General features: G+C 31.6%; 1 protein-coding gene across 1 annotated transcript in view; it reads left to right on the plus strand.

Moving 5' to 3' along the window:
* Window positions 1–16,195, plus strand: part of ptprua (protein tyrosine phosphatase receptor type Ua) — a 448,322-nt gene that overhangs the window by 394,347 nt on the left and 37,780 nt on the right. Inside the window, 1 exon segment of the mRNA XM_056479406.1 lies at window positions 8,667–8,703. Within this exon segment, the coding sequence (XP_056335381.1) occupies window positions 8,667–8,703 (37 nt within the window).

Genomic DNA, 16,195 nt, shown 5'->3' on the forward strand with positions numbered 1-16,195 from the left:
CAGATGTCCTGATTTTCTCTTCTCCTCAATAGCAATTCACATTCCAGAATCAAAAAGTCAATCCATGTGTGATTAATAAACATAGTTTTGATTGTAGTTAAATGATTTAAACAACCTCTTATTGGAATTGACTATCATATTTGTCATATTTTCATTTAGTCTTCTCATAAAACACTTAAATACGAAACAGAAAATGTGAGCTGCAAACAGTTGTATATTCATAGTCCAACCATTACAAAAAATTATACCACTATTTCAAAAATTATACTGTATATGGCAAAGTCAATCAATTATTTGATCAATTTGATCATTTTTTTTTTTATGTGTTTAACAGTTATGTACCAATCTATTGCAAAAAACAACACACAGAGCACAAAGCCAGTAATATTTATACTAAATACAACAAAACAAATACAATGTTGGCCTAATCTAATCTAATAAGTAAAATTGTTATTGTTATTGGATAAAAATAGTAATGGAATTGGGTGACAATGGTAACAAAACTGTATCTTGTAAGCTCTGCACTGCTCTGCAAAAAAAAATTTTTTTTTGTGAAAAAAATCATTAAACTTTTAATATGTTTAATCTGATTATGCAGAGATGTATTTTTTTTTATTTTGTGAGAAAATGTGTCTAAAAATATAACTTTTTTATTGTTTAGTCTATGTTAAGTTAGTAAACTACCAGCTGGTTGTTTAAGGGCCGGTACATGCAAAGCCGACGGCAAAGATCTAGCATCAATGAAACCCAACTGTGTTGTCACCTCGCGATGGCTCATATCTGGTTCCATCTGGACCATAAAGATACGCATGAACACACCAAACGGTGAAAGCTTCAAGAGTGCGCATCCTGTGCATGCTCAAGATGACATGTCTTTTCACTCCGTGAGAGCAGATTCTGTTTTCTCATTAAGAACAACAAAACCAGAACTTCCGACCTGTGCGTGCAAAGTGTAAACAAAACAACAGTCAGTACCATTATAACAGTGATTGTCATTCACCACGGAGAGATTCTCTCATACAAATATGTCTGATAATCTAATAATCCAAATGGTTTGCAAATATTTAATAAATGTAGCGAGAAATATTTGTGTTCCTTCCTGCTCAAATTCACTGTGTCACTTCACAACCCAATCTGATTTATTGCTGAATAACCAGTCAGATCGATCTCTTTAGCCGATGGCCTATACTGGTTCTAAATGTGGACCAATGAGCTCCGACTTTAACTGAAAAGAGGCGACATGTGAAATACACGAAATCAACTAGCGAGTCTAACGCTGACCGACGGGCAGATGAAGACTTGGTGTGTCCTGGCCCTTAGCAGAATAAAGACTATAAAAAATAAAAACTGTTGTATAAGAATGAAAAGCTTTATTCTGCAAAAAGTAACCAGCTAGATGTACATTATTACCACTTATTACAATTTTACTTTCAACAAAGGTAAATAATTACACACACACACACACTTATAAAATAATAAGGGAATCAAAACAGCATCAGGAATTCCTCTGACACACGCACACACAAACAATGTTATGTTGCTGTAATGTCTGTAATTGTCAACATTGCTTATATGAAATGAAAAAAAAAAAAAAAAGTAATTCTTCTGCTCACATGTTGTAACACCATGTCCTGTTTTTGTTAGATTGGAGGTATTTGGTCCATGTTGTTCTCAAATTTCAAATATGTTAAATTTTTATTTGTATTATCATTTCAAAGATCTGTAATAATAATATTAATAATAATTTCAAACTGTACCCTAACACTGAAAAAAAATCAGCAAAATTGTTGCAACCAATGTATATGGGTTGAATTTAAACAAACAAATTAAATTTAATAATGTTGAACCTAATGTGTTTGTTTAACCCCAAATAAATTATGTACAACTGCTTACCTTAAAAATATTGTAAATCCAAGGAATCTTTTTTGAATACTAGTGTAGTTCAATTCAAACACACCCCCATTTGAACTGGTTTCAGTATGTGTTTAAACAAAGGGCATTAACAGAGCAATTGCACAAAATCATCACATATTTCGGGAAAACTACTTTTTTCAGTTTTTAACAATTGTAACCCTATACAGCATTTAAAATAAAATAAAAATAGTTTTATTTGTGTAACGCAGCAAGTGGATGTTATTTAATTATACATTTTAAGGTTTTTAATCCCAGTTCACAAAATTCACAATTGTGGGATACAGTGCAGTATATTATTTGTTCAAAAGTGCGCCATATACTATATAGTGCAAGGTACATGACAAAGCTAATGTGTTTTTAACATCTTAATGTGGGACTACACAGAATGTGATCAAAGCTACTTTAGCTGGTCAAAAGTGTCCAGCCCTTCTGAAACTTAAAAGCATGGGCTTTGTTTACAAAATATAATATTGACTGATTTGAAATTGTAAAATACCTATAGAATTCCACTCTTCTTTTTCTTTTGAAACATGACTATTATACAGTAAATTGGAACATTGTTTGTTACTAAATGTGCTGCTAAAACATAAATTTGAAGATGAAGCAAGACTTCTCTGATTTCTCAGACAATGCATGGTGACTCATCTTGACCATAGTTTGCAGTTAGTTTGAAGTGATTTCTTCACTACAGGTGGCCAGTTTGGAAAATTTGACTTATGAAGCCTTTATTTCGTTTCGTTAATCATCTTAATTAGCCTGTTTCTCTCTTTGTTCTCTTTCTCTCTTCTTCCACCCATCTCTCTTTCTCTGTGTCTTGGATCTCTTAGATTCGGATAAACAGGGAAGTAAGTACTTGTCTTTCTCTTGCCTTTCTTTCAACTGTCCATCTCTTATTCATTCCTGCTATCGTGGTTCTGCACTCTGTCTTTTTCTCTTCCTCAAACCCTTGCCGTTTGCAGCTTTGTTCTCATTGCATCATCTCTTGGAACCCAAGCTTAAGCTTTAAAGAACCCCTGAAATATTTAGCAAATGCTTTTTTGTGTGTTGATACAGTATATTTTATATCAGTAGCTATTTGTTTACGTATTCCAGATGATTTAAAAACTAGCCAACATTAATTGAAAAAGAAAAACACTTTTGTTTTCAAGGGATCTTTAAAATCCATCATAACTTACAAAGCTAGATTAAACCTTGCTGTGGACAAAAAAAAAAAAAATTTTGTGTGTGTGTTTTGGATGACATTTCAAATAATTTATATTAATATCTAATAAAAAGTATTTTTATGTAATTTGAAAAAAAAAAACATTTATTTCAGGTTTTTTGCTCATTTTTTTTTTTTTTTTTTAAATAAAAACATTGACTCAACTTCAAATTGTAAGACACCTTGGTGTACAGCTTTTTTGAGTTGAATTTTTTACAATTTTAGGTTGAGCCAATGTTTTTATTTTTTTTTTACAACTTTTTAGTTTTGTATATCTATAAATCAGCTTAATCAGATTAAATGTATTTGTTAATAAATGCACTTTCTTTATGCGATTTCTTCATCTGCAAATGAAAATAATAAATAAATACAATTAGATATAAAAATAATATTAGATATAAATTAGATCTAATAATATAAAATTTCTATCCCCAAGATGTACATTGAATACACTTAGAGTACAATGTCTGGCATTTGTCCAGCTTTTCTTTACATGTATGCACCTTTACCCTTACTTTCGAAATCTCTTTGCCTTTGTCTACAACATTTTGCTGCCTTTCATTATCAGTGCCTCCATGGGTTAAAAAGACAAATCTGTTAAATTGTGTGAATTGTTCCATATTATTGCTTCAATTTGATCCTTCTTCTTTAGTATGTTGCAGAGCATTTTGGTCATCCAATTCTCAAAATGTGCATTTCAAAAGAACCTTTGTTCACATTGTATCCACACATAATGGAGTCCTGCTATATTAAGATTACCATCACATCATCATTATATACGTTGACATAGCATTCTAAAGGCCATTGACATTACCGTTTTTCAGTGATACTGGCAGTCTTCACAGATCTTATGTTTTACTCACTGTACATGATTTTTGTCTTCAGCAATCAATCAGCAAAATCAATTGTTATCAGTATTACAGATTTTACAAATGAAAGGCCCTTAATTAACACTAGTCTGTTGTATAAGTCTAGCTTCAGTGGGAAAAAAACTGCTTCAAATGAAGTATTGCTTGAAAACACACATAGACCATATAGGGGAAAAATAGCAATAAATAGCAATAAAACAGGATTCTTTCACCTGTAATCATAGGGAATCCACTGTAAGTGCTATATAGCACCTACATCTTTAAGGATGGTGATATATAGCACATTAATCACCTCAAACAACCACTGAATCACCATTATTGAACTTAACAGGTTCTTTGTAGATGCTATACTGTCAGAACAAAAAAAAAAAAAAAGATACACAAGCACATTTACACAGGAACACATACCTTAACGGTGCATATTAGTACCTGTAAATTTCACAAATTCCTGTTTAGATAGGAATACTGTATGTACTGTACCTTTAAGGTATCGATGTCAAACCTTTAGGTACAAATGTGTAATAGGCTAGTGACCTTTCTGTTTTCTTTTCTTTCGTTTTTTTTTTTGTTCTGAGAGTAGTGCATAAATTAATCCATCAATCAGCTCATCAATAAATCTATCAATCTATACATCTATAATGCTGCCAATATATAAGCAGCTCTGCAGACAAATAAATAAATACATTATGACACAAATTGTCCTGACCCACAGTCACTATAAAAATCTTGGACTACTAAACGATCAACCCAGCCATTGCCTTTGAGACTAAAAGCAAAGCTTTCTAGCCCAACACCACACATTCTAACACACCAGGGCTGAAGTGCAGTGTGGGCGAGTGAACAGATGAATTTTTTCAAGAGCAGATAAAGGTTCATTATGGTGACTGTATAAAGCCTTCCTGCCTGCTCCTCACACAGAAATAATCTATTTATATCTGACCACAACAACACATTGCAAGCCCTTGGATTAGCATGTCAAGTATCAGGTTGTTCTATAATAAGCTTTTAAATCTTCTCGAGATAGTTTTGTAAAAAATTTCTTAAATACAGCATATTAAGATAAAAGTTTTGTTTAAAAAAATCAGCTGTTTATATTAGAATAGCAAAATCAACACTGCAGTTATAATGACCAGATTATCATTGGAGTCACTGATCACTTTGAATCTCCTGCTGATGAATGATGACAATATTAAACACAACGCAACAGTTAACAAGCAAGGATTCTATGTAGAGTTCAGAAACCCTTTTCAATAATGACACCAGTGACTGTTAAATGAACTGCAGACAACAACTTACTGCTTTTGTTTGCACTCATGTATCTGTAATGTACAAGAATCTGAATATGATATAAATATAAACACAGTTGAAGTCAGAATTATTTGCGCCCTCCTGTATATGTTTTTCCTAATTTCACTTTAACATAGAGAAGATTTTGTCAAAACAAATCTAAACTTAGTAGTTTTATTATCTATTTACTTATAACTAATTTCTTTCATATTTGCCATGATGACAGTACATAATATTTTGCTATTTTTTTTTCCAGATATTCAGCTTAAAGTGTGATTTAAAGGCTTAAGTAGGTTAATTTGGCAGGTTAGGGTAATTAGGCAAGTCATTGTATAACAGCAGTTTGTTCCTGTAGACAATCGAAAAAAAAAATTGTGTGGGGCTGACAAAATAAAATAAAATAAAATAAAGAATAATAAAAAAATTTATATAAAAAAAAGATTTTCTCCAGAAGAAAAAAAAAGATTTTAGAAAATACTGTGGAACATTTCTTGCTCTGTTAAACATAATTTGGGAAATATTTGAAAAAGAAAAAGAAAAAATCCCAGTAGAGCTTACAATTTTGACTACAACGATATTTATATATATATATATATATATATAATTTTTTTTTTTTTTTTTTTTTTTTCTAATTGTGTATATAATGCAGATACACAGATGTTATGTGTAAAACGTACTGTAAATATAACAGACAAGATGACAGTTTATTGTGATAAATCAATTAATTTAATGTCAATACTGTAAATGTTGCAAATGGAGCAGCATGGTGACGCAGTGGGTAGCACAATTGCCTCACAGCAAGAAGGTCACTGGTTCGAGCCTCGGCTGGGTCAGTTGACATTTCTGTGTGGAGTTTACATGTTCTCCACATGCTCGCGTGGGTTTCCGCCGGGTGCTCCGGTTTCACAAATACTATAAACTTTATTTTCAGTAAATAGTCAAAAGAAAACTTTTCTTAAATGTGCTTTGATGACACGTATTTAGCTAAAAAAGAAACTGAAAAAAAAAGAAAATCTAAAGCATATAGCCCCTTTATAAGCTTCTGACCATTGTGTTCACATGTCTAGAAGTGTGTGATTGGCTATAATATAACGCAACACTATCAGTGCTCACTGAGAAAAGCTAAATTAAACTCAACCACATTGCATTTAAACAAAGCAAACAAGTATATGTCTCTGTCTGTCTGTCAAAATTGCAATGCAATTAGAATAAATGTAAGTGTACTAAATACAACTCAAAGTATGAGTTCAAAGTACTTTTAGCCCATCTAAAAATACTTGTAGTGAGTAGTGAGTAAGCTGTTAAAATTAAATGCACTTATGTAATTTTCTTTTGATAACACATTGCAGTAATAAATGCACGTAAGCAACAAGGATACTTAAAGCAGGTTGATGTGTTTATATTCAGAGTAAAATCTGTGTAACATAGTGTGCAAAAAAACCCTCTGGCAGTGACAATATGTTAATGCTTACATTATGACCTTTGAACCCAGACTAAAAATTTATGAGTTACAAACCAAGCTCTTAGAGCACTGGTAGAAGATATGCAGTATGTGCATGTATTTGAAAACGTAACATTCTGTGCTGCACTTAAATATATATTGTTAAACATATATTTTTTAAATAATTTTTTTTGAAAAACTACTCAATTAGCATAGTTTTTATTATTATTAGCCTATTATTATTTATAATGTGTTACATTACAGCACTATTTATATGTCCGGTAGTGTTTGAAAGCAGCAGCTACACCATAGTGTATACTGATCTATTGACCCAGTACACAGTGCCACTACTGCTGCAAACATTCTACAGTTATGTTTTTAAAATGCAAGTATTGAATTGCAACCAAAAATAAACAAATAATTAAATGAAATCTATTTGAAATCAATATTTAATTGATTTTCCATTTCATTGACAGGTCATCGCTAACCCATTCTAATATTTTGTCATATACAGTTGAAGTCATTATTATTAGCCCCCCTTTGAATTTTTTTTTCTTTTTTAAATATTTCCCAAATGATGTTTAAGAGAGCAAGTAAATTTTCACAGTAGGTCTGATAATATTTTTTTTCTTTTGGAGAAAGTCCTATTTGTTTTATTTCAGCTAGAATGAAAGCAGTTTTTAATTCTTGTAAAACAAAGAATTTAGCTGCTTTTTTTTCCCGTTAGTCTACAGAAAAAAAATCGCCATACAATAACTTGTCTAATTACCCTAACCTGTCTAGTAACCTAATTAACCTAGTTAAGCCTTTAAATGCCACTTTAAGCTGTATAGAAATGGCTTGAAAAATATCTAGTAAAATATTATGTACTGTCATCATGGAAAACATCAAATAAATCAGTTATTGGAAATGAGTTATTAAAACTATTATGTTTAGAAATGTGTTGCACAATTATTCTCTCTGTTAAACAGAAATTGGGGAAAAAATAAATAGGGGGGCTAATAAATTTAGAGGGTCCCGGTTTTCCTTCCAACTGTCAGTAACCATTTTGATACCAGAACAGTCTATTTTATGCTATTCACATCTATTACTATGTATGATTGTTTCGCCGGTCTGTTTAGTCTAGCGGACCTTGCTTTACATCACAGATTACACAAAAGCTGGTCATCTCCTGTCTCTTGCTGACAAACGTGGCATTTCGTGTTTTGCTTTTTATGTTTGACATTTAGAATGCAGCATTCAGGTATGTTCAAACAGTGATAACATTTGCTCGGATTTCCTACACACGAGTAAATTTAATTCTTATTGCTCAGAAAATCAATATCAGATAACACACACACACACTACAGATAATATATATTTCTTTATTAATATTTGCTTGTTATCAAATGTCAAGTAGAAACACTTTCATTTGTGAGATTCAGAGATACATGTTTTTCTGTCACATTCTCTGCCTCACTCAAAACATCTTATTTGATAAAAGTTTCTTGTATATAATGTACATTTTTCTCAGAGACACATTTTGGTTTTTAGATATTGTCATCTATCTGTGCACTTTGCCATATTTTAACTGTCTTTTGTGCCGTTGAAGAAACATATCGTTTAACATATTAAGTACCTGCAGAGTAACTTGCTTGAATTGGTGTGGACAGTATATTTAGCAGGGAGGCTTAATAATTTATTTATTCCTGCTCAGTTTACTATGCAGTAAAAACTACAACAATGGTGCTAGTTTGGAGATAACATTGTTAGATAATGTTGTTGTACATATGGGACATCTGCCTAGGTAGCAGGTGTGTTTGGGTTTTTTATTATTAATGTGCAAGAGACAAAAATATAATGCTCATTTTGCCTTTAAACAGGTTGGTAAGTCAGAAAATGATGTTCATTATTTGAAAAGTAATTAACATAACATTGATTGATAATAGCGCATGTCTTTCCTTTGCTCTTTCAGGGGTATCAGCGCTCCAACCATTTTATTGCAACACAAGGTGAGCTTTATGCTTCTTTAAAATCACTTGTGTATTTGTATTGTGTTGTAGATGATAAAAAAGTACCCTGACATGTACATGTGCGTGTTTGTATGTTTTAAATTTACTACAGAGATTTGAGCGATTCAAATGCAGATATTGTTTTTGCTGTTCGACTATTTGTTTATTTTCTCCCTTGGCATTTAAACACAACTACACTTCTTACTCATTCAATGTTCTTTATTCTGGTCTCTTCCCTTATGTTACTGATTATGGGTTACTGATTAGATTGTTCCTTTTGGTGTTGTTGTTTTTTTTTTTTAATACAGTGTTAATTTCATTAATGAAGATAAGGACAGCAAATGTTTCTTGTCTAGAGCTTGGCATAAACAGAAACTTGACAAGTCTTCTGGTCTACATTTGCTAAATTCGCACACTATGATCTACTCATCTAATGAACGAACAGCATTGTCGATGAAATAAGATAAGACTAAAATGTATTCAAAAAGATAAAAACTATAACCAACATTTATTTATTTTTTGTTATAATCTGCTGCATTGCACAGCTAACTGATTGAAATGAGTGGATCAAAGCACATGAATTCAGTCATGTATCTGATGCACTAGCCCTGTCAAGTGTCTGTTTGTGTCCAGCCATATTTGTTGACAAAATTGAGACTGAAATACAGTTGATAAGAGTCTAGAATAGTATCTCAATCCTCAAATAACATACATTTGCTGTTACAATTTTCCTATTCCAGGGAACAATGACTGTAATGCAAGACTGAACTCCTCGTTTCTAAGAATGCAAATATGGTCATTTAATGAATGATTGTTTGAAGAAGTAATATAATATAATATAATATAATATAATATAATATAATATAATATAATATAATATAATATAATATAATATAATATAATATAATATAATATTCAAACCTGTTGCCGGGGGGGGGGGGGGGGGGGGGAGGGTGGGGGTTGGGGGGTTGGGGGGGGGGTTTAGGTGGTTCGAAAGACCCCACCCCTCACTGACAAAGGTACAGAATTTGTCCCCCACATGATCATGTTTTTCCTATTTTGACTATTCTTAAATAGTGAAAATAACCCATCAAAAAAAGGTTTTAAGACCAAATGGAATCCTCCGTTGGCTGTCGCTTCAGTGTTCAAATTCAGCTAATCAGTTTTGGCCAATGGCACAATTATTTTTCATGAGTCCAACATATAATATAATAACACTCCATATGAAGATTTAATCTAATTTATTAATATTTTTAATTGAAGCGTACATAAAAACATGACTTAATTCAGTATTAAATTGTTAAAAAAAATTACAATATAGGTGAGTAAAATGTTCATGACTAAGTAAATATTTTTTCTTAACCAACAACAATCACAAGAACCCTGAAAATATGCAGAAAAAAATAGTTTTCAACAATGATAATAATAAACAGAATGATTTCTAAAGGATTGCGGGATGTCTTTTTTTTGGCATTCATCGCACAAATAATATGAAATATCAGTGTTTGTTTTGTCAAATACATAGAACATAAATGCATAAGAACATAAGATAAAAAAAATAAAAACCTTCCACTAACTTTTTAACAGTAGTGTACAACTAGTAAAGTTATATCCATTATATGTGTTAGAAGTCAGAGTCAGTCTAACTCTTTTTCTTCTCTGGAACTGTCTGTAGTTTTGTCTCTGTGGGTCTCTAAGCTTTTTCTCAGGCCAGCACAAAGCAGCACACAACACACGCTCACACCACACATATCTCATTTAATCCCTGTTCTCTCATGTTGGTCGTCAACACACCGAGGCCACTGATCAACACAGACTTCATCCAAACATAAACAGACTCTGGCACTGCTGTGGTCTGTTTGAGCAGGTGTACACACGCTCATGTGGGGGGTTTGCTAGGCTTCTTTTCTATCCTGAGTTTTAAACTGGTTTAGGTCCTGGGATATTTGTAGATGGTGGAGCTTTTGAAGCCATCTGCATGTCCACATCGTAACAGCGCTGCATACAGATGTGCTCTTGACTCAGTGAACTTTTATACAAATGTGCCCTGTCAGTCCTGCTGCTGACAAAACAAACCTTTGTAATAGGACTGTACGATACTGGGAAAATTTATTTAGATTCATTACAATTAGAAATGCGCACACATTCATAGTTGTGAATTTAAATGGTTAAATATCAGCTTTAAATTCTCCTGAAATGCTCACATAGTCAAGCACCTTTAATGATTAATGTTCACTTAATTATGGTTAAACGTTGCCTTGACCTCACAATGTCCTGCCTAGTCAACTATAATCTCAGCAGCATTGCACATTCTGCAATGTGACTATTCTGGAGGGACACATTGCAATATTGTTGCTGAAACGATATATTGTTGTACAGCATGCTACAATCAATCAGGCAATCAATCAATCAAGCAATCCAGCAATGAATCCGTCAATCAGTCAATCCAGGAATCCACCAATCCAACAAATGTTATGGCTTTTGTTCAATTAGATTTTCAACAGCCACTAAAATGGAAAGCAAAGTAACATGTGGTGTTTATTATTTAATGTTCTGAGTCCAATATCCAATTACAACAACACCCTCCACATATACAGTTGAAGTCAGAATTATTAGCCCTCCTGAATTATTAGCCCCCCAATTTATTTTTCCCCAATTTCTGTATAAAGGAGAGAAGATTTTCTTCAACACAATTCTAAACATAATAGTTTTAATAACTCATTGTTATTAAATTATATTTTATCATTGCCATGATGACAGTACATAATATTTGATTAGATATTTTTCAGGTATTCAGGAATATTTAAGATATTCCTCTATACAGCTTAAAGTGACATTTAAAGGCTTAACGAGGTTAATTAGGTTAACTAAGCAGGTTAGGGTAATTAGACAAGTTATTGTATAACAATGATTTGTTCTGTAGACTATTAAAAAATATATTTTTCTTAAAGGGGCTATTAATTTTGACCTTAAAATGTTTTTTTTTTTTTAAACTGCTCTTATTCTAGCCGAAATAAAACAAATAAAGACTTTCTCCAGAAGAAAAAAATATTATCAGACATTTTGTGAAAATTTCCTTGATCTGTTAAACATTGTTAGGGAAATATTTTAAAAAGAATAATACATTCAAAATGGGCTAATAATTCTGACTTCAACTATATATGTGTCAGTTGGATATATGATGTATGGTTTACATGATATATACCTGACATGGTTTGCATATTGTATTTGTATTATTTTTGTAAAATAAAGAAAGCTATAGCAAAAAGCCCTTGATGTGTCTGTGAACTACATTCTGAAATAAATGACAAAAATTCACCAAAAACCGTCAATTGTTTCAAAAACATCTAGTGCATATACAATAATTGAGGTGCTTCTGCATGTCTACCTTTAACACCTGCATCTCTAGCTTTTGTGAAATAAAATGCACCGTATAAATCACTTTTATACAATGGAAATTGTAGCACTTTCCAGATGTTTACTAACAATTCAACTGGTAAACTCTTGGTGTATTAGGATAGTAAGTCTTCTGGGTTTTTTATGTATTGGGGCGTGTGTCTAACCCTCTCTCATACAGTGTGTACTTTGCATTCTGGCAACTTCTGATTTATAAATAACCACTGCACATTGCTATGTGGTTGCTAAAAGTGTGCTATTATAAAGTTAGTTAATTATGCAGATTTTTTAAGCATGTTGCTATGTGGTTGTTATGGTGTTATGGGTGGTATGGGCATTTTTAAAATGTATTTTGGGTGTTTTTAACACATTGCTGTGTGGTTGCTAACAATGAACATTTATACAGTTGGTGAGGTGCTCTCAGTGTTTTGTGGCATGTTTATATGTGCTGTTCTGGCTGATTACATTGTTATTGGTTGAGTGTTTTTCAGTAGATTTTAACACTTTGCCATGCAGCCTCATGTTAATGTGTTAAATACTTAAAACACTCACCAACTACATTGCTGTTATGTTATACAACAGCAAAATGTTAAATAGTTACTAAGATGTAACCATGAAAGTTTTTTTTTTTTTTGATCTAAACATATGTAGAAAATGTAGTAACATGTACAGTAGCTTTCTGGATAGTGTAAGTTGTGTAGTTGGGACATACATTCATTGTGCACTGTGTGCTTTTTGTCCAAGGTTGTTTGCATGTAACAACTTCTAAAAATTGCTGTTTGTGAAAAGTGTCCCATGCTGTTTTATTTATTTATTTATGTTTATTTATTTATTTATTTATTTATTTATTTATTTATTTATTTATTTATTTTTAATGGTGGTGTGTGGTTGCTGTGATGGTTGCCAGGGTTTTACTATATGGTTGGTGAGGTGTTTTAATGTATTTCTGATTGTTTGCTAACAGCTAACTGCTGTATAGGTCTTATGGTCGTTTATACAGTATGATGAGTCCTGTGTATTTTTAGCACATCACACTGTGGCTGCTTCATCAAAACAACACTGATAAGGAAACTGAAAGATGTTTGTTGTCCTCTATGTCTGTAATTTTTCTTTTTTTATTTATTTATTTATTTATTTTTTTTTTCTGGTGAGGGTGCTTTGATTAAACCAGGCTAGATGTGTTCTAAAGCTGTCAGTTAGAAAATAACATTTCATTGTCCACACCACAAACACATAACTGTGCAATAAATGATAACTCATTGTTTGTTTGTTTATTTATTTATTTATTTTGTTTATTTTTTTAAATTATTTATTTATTCATTTATTTATTCATTTATTCATTTATTTATCTTTATTTATTTATTTATTTATTTATTTATTTATTTATTTATTTATTTATTTATTTATTTCCTCTAAAACTGTATCATTATTTGCCTATGTTTGTTTGTATGTATGTATGTATGCATGTGTTTTTGTTTGAATTTATGTTCTTATTTATTTGAATAACCCCATGCTGTTTATAAAGAGAACCATTCAGATGTGATTTTTGGAGAATGTAGCTGCAGGCAGAAGTGAGAAAGCTGCACAAGACATGCGGCACCTGTTGTTGGCTGTAATTGTTTTAACAGGTAGAGAAGATAACAAAGTCTCAGCCCGAGGGCAAGGTGCTCACAGCATTCACAGAGTCAGGAAACTTATAAGCCATCAGTAGCTTTTATTTAATCTTCAGAGGACTGCTGTAATGTTTCTATGTGCATGTGTGTCTGTGTGCTGTGCATGAGCAGTGTATGCAAAGAAAGAAAGAAAGAAAGAAAGAAAGAAAGAAAGAAAGAAAGAAAGAAAGAAAGAAAGAAAGAAAGAAAGAAAGAAAGAAAGAAAGAAAGAAAGAAAGAAAGAAAGAAAGAAAGAAAGAAAGAAAGGTTTGGTTCATTAATACTAAATACCTTCAGATGTTTCACTAGGTTTAAAGAATTGTTGTTGCTTTCATTCATAATTTACATTAATAATTCAAACAATTCCCTTAACAATCATTTTAAAAAACAGTGCCTTATTCATCCCGCACTATATCAAATATATAATTCCACAAAACAATGAAAATACATTAACCTCATGTCATTTTAAACCCATAAGATTGATCTGTAATTCATATTCATATTAAACCTGTGAGAGTCTCTTTTACTGTAAACTCTACTGTTCTGTTTTTTATATATTAGACTATATACTTTATCTGTCTGTCTGTCGTCTATTTGCCTGTCTATCCGTTTGATCTAACTCCTTAATAACAAAACTTAGTGAAGAGTGATAAATTTGACCGTGGACCACGACACGTTAAACAGGTGTATTTTTGGCATTGTATGTGTCAAAATTCTTGATTTTCATTTTATGCAAAAGAATCATTAGAATATTATGTTAAAGGTCATGTTCCATGAATATATTTTTTGTAAATTTCCTACCTTAAATATATCAGAACTTTGTTTTAGTATCAAGCAATATGAATTGCTATGATTTCAATTTAGACAACTTTAAAATAGATTTTCTCATTATTTATTATTTGCCCTCAAATTCCAGATTTTAAAATTTTGTGTTTCGTTGTCATCATAACAAACCCTTCATTCAACTTTCATATATTGTATAAATCCAATATATTTCCAAACATGACTTTTGTGATCCAGGTCAAAAATTGTTATATGAAAAGTTGGGTGAGGAATTGTAATTGATTTTTTTTAAATTGAGGCTCAGAACTCAATAAATATATGTACATATACAATTTTATGAAGATTGCCATTGCAGTATCTATTTGTGTTTGACTTGGCCTTTGGAAATCCTCCATGAACACAACAGACCTTAGCAAGGTTAGATGTCTTTTTTATATGGATGAAAATTTATTTTGAAATTTGCTTTAAAAAAGCCATTCACATTGAAAGCTGTTGTATTGAGTTTTGTTACTGAGGAGTCTGCTAAAAGTCTAAGTAAAAAAAGTATGATGTTAAACTACAGTGAAGTATCTATTAAATACTCTGCACTTACACTATATCCCTTTCAACAATTTAATTAAATCTTAATAAAGGTCTGTTCACCAAGAAATATAACTATATCAAAAACCGACTCACAATTTTCTCACCCTCAAGAAGTTCCATAACATAATGCGTGTCTTTTTTTTTTCTTTTTTTTTTTTTACAAAAGAAGGTATTAAAAAAAATGTTGGAAACATGTTGCCATTGACTTCCATAGTAGGAAAAACAAATACTATTAAAGTCAATAGTTCATTTTTAACTATTTTCATTCACAACTTATTTTGTGTAATGGATGACTTTTGTGTAATTTAAATGTTTTATTATTTTTTTTTTTTTACAAACATTTAGCTTTCTGTTTATTGTAAACAAACTGAAGTGTTGTCATATGCCACCACCAAATATGATAAAACACATTTTGATTAGCTTTATAGCTTTTTAATATAATTTATTTATATAAAACATGTATAACAAAATTCCAACTAAGTATCTTTGTATCAGTTTTTAGTGCTTTTCCATTAAATGTAAAAAAAAAAAAACTGTTCTTTATCTTTATTGTTGTGGTTATAGTTTTAATCTATTATATAAACAGCACCTAAACCAACTATGTGTGTTGGGCTTTTGTCTGAATGAGTAAGTCAAATTTGAAAGGTAATTTGTGGGCCTTGTTATCACTGTGTTCAAGATAAAATACCCTTGATGATGTCCTTTCACCAGCTAAATAGTGTTATGCACACAAAATCATCTTAGCAACCAGATAGCAGTGCAGTGAAAACGCTCACCTTGGAAACTGCATATTAACATTCTAGTATCCTGGTACCATTCACTTTTTTTTTTCTTTTTTCTTCGGAAAATGTAAAAGTCTAGTTTCTTGCTGCTATTACTCACACGATTTTCACTGCCAGCACCTTCTCCATTCGTTGTCTTCAATATGAACTGTTAATTCTCCTGTCCCAACAGCCTGCCATCTCTGTTTTCTTTTTTTCTTATGTAATCCTCGTTGATGTCGCGACCTACTATTTCACAAAAGCACCTCTATCCTCTCTTTATCCAGCGTTCAAATCATTCACCTCCCACAATTCTCC

The sequence above is a fragment of the Danio aesculapii genome, chromosome 19, assembly GCF_903798145.1.
Source record: "Danio aesculapii chromosome 19, fDanAes4.1, whole genome shotgun sequence".
In the NCBI taxonomy this organism is placed as follows: Eukaryota; Metazoa; Chordata; class Actinopteri; order Cypriniformes; family Danionidae; genus Danio; species Danio aesculapii.